Genomic DNA, 8,746 nt, shown 5'->3' on the forward strand with positions numbered 1-8,746 from the left:
TTCAAATTGGAAGGAAGCTTAAGAGGTGGGGAAGCCCCAAACACCCCAAATTCTCACAAAACAATTATGAGTGATCTATTGCATTTAGAGTTTTAAAAATATACAAAAGATGAAAGAAGAAATACATATCCATAGATAAATATGAGCATGTGGCTATAACAATAATACTGAGAAGGCTAAGATCCAAAATGGGTTGGTGTCTGTAAATAATGCTAAGAACAAAAAAGTATTTTTCATGTTAGTTTTGGAGCAAAGAGAGAAAAAAAGGAAGGATAACCCTGTCATTTTGGATGAATAGTGTGATGACAACAGATGACAGCACGGCCTTAACTTATTTTTGGAACAACGTTGAGGTTTTAAATAAACAGAAGTGTGACAAAGAGAAAAGGAAGCTGATAAACTCCTGCTTTGCTTCTCTTAAATCTGACAAGGTGAATGATCTTTAGTTTATAAAGAAGCAAAAAAGAATTGATAAAAGAAACTTGAAGCCCAAGATTGGTAAAAGATCTTGAGCTAACCTTGATGGGTTCAAGCCTGTTGTCTCAGACACCCTAATTCTTGCAAATGAGGTTTCTGCACCCCTGTCAGCAGTGACTTTATGGAGCTGCTGCAGTGGGAGCAGTGCTAGAAGACTGGAGCCTGCAGATCTGAGTTTTTGTGAGTGACCTATGCATTGATCTTGGACAAAACTCCAGAATGATTTAATGAATCATTAATAGAATCATGAGTTTGAATCCTTATAAAAGGAAACAGTAGTCACTTGGAGCCAGTGTGGGTTCCCTAAGCACACGTCACGGAAGACCAACATGTTTCTTTTCGTAGGTTACTAGACTGAACATCAGAAATGTGTTAGACCTGCTGTTCAACACAGGAGTCTATAGTGAAGAGCAAAGGCTCTGGTGGTGGATTGCCAGAGACGGAATCCTTGCTGTACCATTTACTAGCAGGGTGATCTTAGGCAAATTACAGAACCTCTTATCTGTCCTTATCTGTAAAATGGGGATATTGACAGTGCCCCTCTCATGTTGTTGTTGTAAGGATTATATGTGATGTTATAATATAAAGCACTTAGGACAATGTCTGGCACACAAGAAAACTCAATGAAACATTGGTTATCATCTGAATTTCAGCAATTCATCGATGGTAACCTCCCAGTGACAGTTCTGTAGACAAAATTGCAGTCAGGCAAACAGGTAGGTGGATTTGTAATTGATTGCCCTGAGGATGCACATTACTGGATGAAAGTTCCTAGTGGGGAGCAATAGGGCTGTGACCATTTCAGTATATTCCCAAAATTTGGGTAAGAATATGGAAGACTCACTGATTGGATTTGCAGATAAATATCCAAAACTTGAGGGGTAAGATTTGGTCGGTCAGACCTCACGTGAAATTTATTTGGGACAAATGTGTGAATGGTTTTGCCCTTGGGCTCACAGACTAAGTGAGTTGATATGGAATGACAAGACAACAGTAATATGAAATGACTTCAGGGCTTGAGATTAAAATGTAGTTTTGCAATAGGAAGACAAAATGCAATCATAGCTTATGTTGATTGAGGAACACCATAAAAGAGGATCCTCTTTCTCCTGGCTGATCTGATCACATCACACCTCAAATATTTGTTCAGATCTGGATGTTCCACCCAGGAAGAACACTGACAAATTAGAGACTGGAAGAAATCATACAAGAGGACAAAGCACAGTACTTCAAAACCATGTCATGTGATGTAGAGTTTAAGGGACTGGGGATGTTTATCAGGGGGAAAAGAACCCAAAGGAGTCAACTGTATTCAAATATTTCACTGTCTATCAAATGGAAGAGAGCTAGATTGTGCCTGTATGGCTCCTGAGGTTTTAATTGAGACTGGTGGATGAAAATTTTAGGCTCAATATTAAAGAAAGGAAAGGAGGGAGGAAGGGAGGGAGAGAGAAAGTGAGTGAAAAAGAGAGGAAAGGAAGGAGGGAGAAGGGAGGGAGGGAGGCAGGGAAAAAAATCTAACAACTGGAAGAGTTTCAAGGGAAAGTGGGCTTCTCTGTTCCTGACTATTTTCAAGCCAAGTTGGCTGACCACTTGGTGGAGATTCCATAGAGGGAATTCAAACATTAACTGAATAATTAGATGGAATGCTCTGTATTCCTTGAGCTTTCATTATTCGTCATCACTTCCTTACCCAAGATACTGCAATAGCTCTCTCCTTATTACTGTGTCAAGACCAAACCCTCTACCTAATTTGTAAGAACGTCTCTTATCTGTCTTCCTTTTACTTATTCAACTTTACCTTCCCCAAGGAGTGCCTCCCTGCTTCCTTCCTTAAATCTAGTCTCAAAAAACAGAGTAACCCACAGAAAAAATATGTTTAGATTAACTATTATCATAAATTCTTCAGGTTTTCTAGGAAATCTAGCAAAACATTGCTTTCAATATCTATAAAGATTAAAAGGCAATTCTTTATGAAACAGAAATGTATTTGATTTCTCTGAATCAGTAGTAATAAAAAATAATACAACTGTAAGAAGTACAAATTGGTTAACATTGCTCAAAATAGTTATATAAAGCATTAAGAGTCTTCTAGCTTGTGTTTACAACCACCTGTCCATGTCAAACTTTAAGAGATTAAGGCTAATTTCTATTAAAAATACCAATCAAAAAGAGTAGATTTATGGAGAGAAAATCTTATATTTCCTTTTTAATATTTTAAGGCAATAAATTATAAAACTATAAATAAATATGGTGCTAAATTTTTTATTGCTATGATGGTGTATATGTAAAAATTTAGGAATGGATTTAGAGGAACATATCAATTTCATCTTTAGGATTTATATTCTGTTCCTGAACATAGAAATTAGGAGTTTAAATATGAGATGGACCATTGGATAACTCAAATATTATAACTTTCCTTAACAGCACACTTTATATTTTTTTAAAGGTGAAATCATCAGAATTCTTACAAATCAGAGGAAGAGAAGTTAAGAGAAAACGAAAAAGTAAATCAGGAATTCCACAACAGAAACCAAAAAAGTCTTTAAAACTTCCATGGGATAAAAAACTATCCAAAAGGTAACTAACTTCCTTAAATTTACAAATTTTACTGTCTGAAGAGAAATTGTTTGGTAACACTGATACATGAAAGTGTGTTTTTAAAAAGAAAAATTAAATGGTTTTAGAAATTCATAAATGAGATCTGAGTTTAGCCTTCTCACAGGAAAAGTTGGTGACAGATTTTGCAATTACTATATATGTACTTTACTCCATGCTTCTTTCTATTCCTGATTTTGACTAATATACTTACTTTGATGATGTTACAATATCTAGAATAGCTAGAATAAAAATAGCTGTTTGTGAGACTAAAGAAAATTAAATGTTATTAGTGTGTTAGAGTTGATTTTTTTGGTCACTGTAATGTCTGATTTGGATTAGCTGCTTATTATATTGGTTGATTTTTAATGATGAAACAAAATAAAAGACAACCTAACACAAAATGACCATAGGCTAATCAATTTGGTAATTTACTTAGCTTTGCTTTTCTCTGCTATTGTTACCTGTTTCATTTTTTCCCCATATTTTTAGCAGAGTTGCTTACTACACTGGAGTACAACCACAATTCTGAATAATAGTGTTTAAATGCAATTTAGATTATAGCTTGCCTTTTGCCATTCGCTTTGTTGAAACTCTAATTTTCTCCTTATTTCACCACTAGGTTTTTATGGCTTAGTTTATTCTAGATTCTTCTTCATTTACTTCTTTATGGAGGTTTAAAGAAGCTTTAATTATTAGCTTTTGTTGTTGCTTAGGGCACTGAAAGGTGTGCTGGACATGGAAGACAACCCTTTTACGGTCAGCCTTGAGTTTGTAAATAGATATTACTTACAATTAAGTAGTTGAGAATAGACTCATGGGAAAAGAATTCCAAAGTTTATGAAACAGTCAAATTGGCATTTAAGTGACCCTGTACATGCCATTGCTTATCTGCATTGCTTTAAGCTCATTTAGTTAGCGAGATTATGTATTAAAACAAATAGTGACAGCAGACAACAAGTATTTTACTTTCAATAAATAGTTACTGCCAGATTATCAATGGTGCAGAAACTTCTTGATTTTTTTCTTCCCCAAATCCTTGCATTTAGTGCATTAAGCAAAGTAGTGTGGCCACACACAGAGTCAGTCTTTTCTTTTTTATGTGTTAGTGTCTCAAGAATGACAAATAGTCCTGCTTAAGGAGAGTGTGCTATAAAAACACAAAGCCCTTCTTGAACATACCAAAAATATTTGTAGCTCTTACTGATATATATATAATACTGTTTTAATTCTTTAAAGGTGAAACTGGAAATTTTTCTTAGAGTAAAATAAGTATGAGCTGCAGAGGAATAAAAATATGATTTTTTAAAAAAATTATAAAATAAATGAGAATTTTGGAAAAAATGTTTCTATCATTGCTTTGCTTTCTTTTCTTTTATTTTTTTTAACCTACTTTTCTCACCAGTGACTAGCCCCCAAGTTAAATTGTTTTCTTGGGAATCCAGCCATCTATAGAAAACATATTGTCATTTAGCTCAATAACCAGGGAGATTCATTCACTGATCTATATGATTAAGGTGTTGGGAGAAGCATAGGAAATCAGATAGATTGTGATGCTTTTTAAAGGAAAAAACAACCTGAAATGTAATCTTAAGCACATTCCACTAGCCAGGACCTGTCCCCAGGCAGAACGATGATGTTGATGAGCTTAATATCAGAGCTCACCTTCACCCCCCCGCCCTTTTTTTTTTTTTTTTTAAGCCCTTTCTCAGGAACCCAGAGTGCTCTGTTGCCTTGGCTGCCTGGACACCCCTTTTCACTCCTGTGGTTAGGTTTATTTCTCTCAGGCTTTTCCAAATCCTTTAGGCTCACCTCTGTTTTCCTCCTCTGTGAGAAAATGTACAAATTTCACACCTTGTTCTTGTTGGGCTCTGTATTGTTTTGAAAATCGCACAAAACACTCTTTATTAGTGGTACATCTTGTGTCTAGCAATGGGTTAGGTCCTGTTCAGTGCAAATTAGCAACAACAATGATAAAAGTAAAACAAGCATTTCTTGAGAGACTTCCAAGGACCAGAACCTTATGTCTGTTATAGTTATCATTTCCGACAAAGACAAAACTAGTGGCATAAGGATTGGGCAACTTATAAAAAGGGACATTTGTAAAAGGAGAAAATAAAAGATAAACTTTGCAGAGAAATTTGCCCTTGGGATAGTCTTTGAAGGATGTTTAGACATGGACAGAAGGTTTAGCAGCATTCTATCCGTAACTGAGGGAACCAGTGGTCTTTCCGGCCCTATAATTCATCCTGGATACTAAAGTGAAAATAGCTAATATTCACAATGTGAGAGACACTGTTCTAAATGCATTCACTTCTCTCTTAAAGCAGCTGTATCCAGGAATCACTCGCATTGTTATTCCCAATTTAACAAAGAAGAAACTAGAAATTAATTGACTTGCTAATGGCCAAGTGAGGATTTGAAACCAGGATTTGAACCTAGGCAATCTGAATCTAGAGTTTATACTCTTAATCACTCTGCTAGAGCTAGGGTCAGATTCTAGGAGCCTTGAAACTTAGAGAGAGGACGTTGGATACATAAGGAACAAAGAATTTTTGTGCTGTGTAAGGGGGTATTTAAAGAAGATGAATCTGGTCAAGGTTTGCAGGATGGATTGAAGAAGAGAAGACATGCAAGGTGGGGTGCCCAACTCGAGTGGTAGACCTTCAGTAATGCAGGCTGAAGTGGTGAGCATCTTGAGGGGGGTGTGTCGGCAGTGAGGGTGCAGAGGGAGCAATGCTGTGCAGGGGAGAAACCCCATTTTTTCACTTGGATGTGCAGGTGAAGGAGAGAGGCATCAGAGGACTCTAGAGCCCTTGAAGATCAGAAAGATGAGGAATCTAGGCGAGATGGTGATGCTGGAGATGAGATTTGGGAGCTCTCAGCACATAGGGAATAGCTGAAGCATTGAAGATGATTTTTCCATGTAGAAAGAGAAGATTGAGCCCTTGGAAGGCATACTCAGTTTGGAAGCTGGAAGAGGAAAAGCCAGTGACCAAGTTAAATTAAGAGTAATTTGAGAGGTAGATGGAGAATTGGGATGGTGTGGGTTTAAAAAAATCTCATGGAGGAAGAGCTATTTCCAGAAGGGGTCATCAAAATTGTCAGCTGTGTCTTGGCGGTCGTAGAGAACACGATCTTTAAAAGTTCATTTGATTTGATGAAAATAAGGTCACTCAGTTAATGGAAGGGTATATATTTAAGTAGAGAGGTGTGGGAATGGCATAGCAGTGGATAAGGGCCACTTCCACTTCAAGGGTCAGTAACAGGCATTAACAGGAAAGATGCTGTGTTTGGATCCTAGCAGTCACTCACCCATTTTGTGACCTATCCAAAATAAATCCACTCCAAAATAAGGAGAATAATACCTCCCATACAGGTTCATTGTGAGAGTTAAAGAGAATGTATGTAAAGTACTGAACACAGAGCCTGGCACATAGTAGGTGCTCAATAAGTATTTGTTGATTGGTTGGCAAGTGTTATTGAGGATTAAGAAAGCAGATTTTCCTACCCCTTCTCCAACTTTGAAAGGTGGAGAGAGGCAGGCTCCAGCACAGTGTAAAGGAGGGTGCCACACTGATTTAGAGAGACCCAGGGTTCCATCCAGGCCAATTAATGGATAATGTACAACATTGTTCTAGTTCTTCAAGGACATTAGTCTCTGAGGAGAGTTCCAGAGGAGTAATGATTGATGGCTGGATATGTGGGTGGGATAATAATGAGTTTGCCTTTTGTAGACTTGCTGATGCTTAAGTGCCTGTGAGACATGTATGTAGAGATGCTCAGCAAGCAGTTGGATATATCAGTTTGAAGCTCTGGTCAGTGGCTTAAGATTGTGATATTAAATTTGTTATAAGCCATTATTATAATTTTAAATCTGATGTCTTACATTTAGACATCATTTTTAGAGCCTGAGCTAAACTATTGATATAAATGTATTTCACATCTAAAGGCCACATGATGATAAAAGAAGCTCACTTTCTTTTCTCCTTTGCAGAATTCCACAAGATCACCCTGTCGTTAACCATCACGAGCTGTGCACCACTGTCCCAGCCCAGGGGCTACCCATGGACTTGCGCCTGGTTTCTCGAGTGTATCATACAGCTGACAGAAAAGGCCACAATACTATCCTTGGAATATTTGGAACATCTTTCTCAGATGATCGCTCTACAGATGAAGAGCAAAGAGATAGGTAAGAGTTCCACTTGTAATTTTGTTTTAAACTAGATTTAAGATGACTCGATTCTGTTCTAGGACACTAGAGAGGAATATGTTTTTGCTCTTTCCCATTCTTTTTCCAGGACCCACACAGACTAGGTCAGTGTTTTCTTTTCCTGTCATTATTACTGTGAACCATCACCTATTATTAGATAACTTTTGTGTGGTGGTTTACAGTTCCCAAAGAGTATCATGTGCGTTATCTCACTTGTTTTTTGTAACAACTCTGTGGAGTACAGATGTGGAAAATTGAGAATCATAAAAGTTAAGCAATTTAGCCAGGCTTCTACAACTAATAAAATCCCAGATTTAGGACTTACAGTCTTCTGTGCCAAATTTCACTATTGTTGAACATGCTCAGGGATCATGTCCAGAAGTCTAGGGATCATGTCCAAAAGTCATCGCCTCTCAGAGTTCCTTCCATGTCTCCTGTGTCCCACTTTCCTTAGGGATGTGAGGATTTTTTTTTTTTTTTTTTTGTGGGAGTCTATAATATATAGCATCCACAATAGAGAAAATAGAGAAAAGGGAAGGCAGTTAACATTTATTCACCAGTAACTATGTTCTGAGCACTGTGCTGTGTGCTTTTTAAATCTTAAACTTTAAGGAAAAATTTATAATTTCCATTTTATTCATGAATGGACTGAGGCTCCATAAGATCAGTTAATTTGCCCAAGATCTCTCTGGGTAGTGGTTAGAATCCGGATTTGTCTAACTCGGTTTTCTTCAACCTTTTCTTTTCTCATTATTGTCCTCTAAAGAAGTCTTTTTAGACTTTTCCCCCCTAATTGTCCTTCCCCAGGAAGATTTTTCTTAATTGTTTCATTTTTAAAAAATGTTGTTCTCATGTATATTTGATTTAGGCAAAAATACAGTTTTAGGATTTATTTGTCAATCATAATTTTATACATCTCAAGTCTTTTAGTTTTAATTTATTAAGTCAATGCTTGCTAACTTTTTGAAAAAGAATCATGTGAAAAATTTTGGAAATTTCAAAACTGCTTCATTATCTCTAATAGGAAGTAATAGTGCCATATGACCTTTCTTTGGAAGGGCTTTTAAAGGCCTAAAACTGGGAGTGGTAAAATAAAGACATAAACATAATCTAGTAATCATGAAATGATATTTTGAGCCTTTTCTGTAGCAAAGGACTTTTCTTGGTCAATTGAGATGATATTGTGGTTTTTCCCTTTGTTCTGTTAATGTGATATATTACAGTAATTGATTTCCTTATGTTGAATCACTCCTGCATACCTAGGATAAATCCCACAAGCCAAGCATCATTCTGAAGACTTACAGCTTCTATAATTCATGAAGTGTTAAAATGCTGGTTTCTCTCCAATTCTAATTTTTTTTCATCAAATAGACATCACTTTTTTTTTCCAAGAAAGTCAATAAATATTCCATTAGATAATAATTATTGGCAATTTGTCCTAGGTACCAAATAAGTTAA

At 36.5% G+C, this 8,746-nt stretch overlaps 1 protein-coding gene across 1 annotated transcript in view; it reads left to right on the plus strand.

Annotated features, from left to right (window-relative positions):
* LOC119533004 overlaps window positions 1-7,210 on the plus strand; it is a 131,422-nt gene extending 124,212 nt beyond the window's left edge. The window contains exons 7-8 of the mRNA XM_037835189.1: window positions 2,905-3,057; window positions 7,073-7,210. Of these exons, the coding sequence (XP_037691117.1) occupies window positions 2,905-2,970 (66 nt within the window). The 3' untranslated portion in view covers window positions 2,971-3,057; window positions 7,073-7,210. The remainder of the gene's footprint in view (window positions 1-2,904; window positions 3,058-7,072) is intronic.
* The last annotated feature ends 1,536 nt before the right edge of the window (window positions 7,211-8,746 follow it).

This window comes from Choloepus didactylus, chromosome 4 (assembly GCF_015220235.1).
Source record: "Choloepus didactylus isolate mChoDid1 chromosome 4, mChoDid1.pri, whole genome shotgun sequence".
NCBI lineage: Eukaryota > Metazoa > Chordata > Mammalia > Pilosa > Megalonychidae > Choloepus > Choloepus didactylus.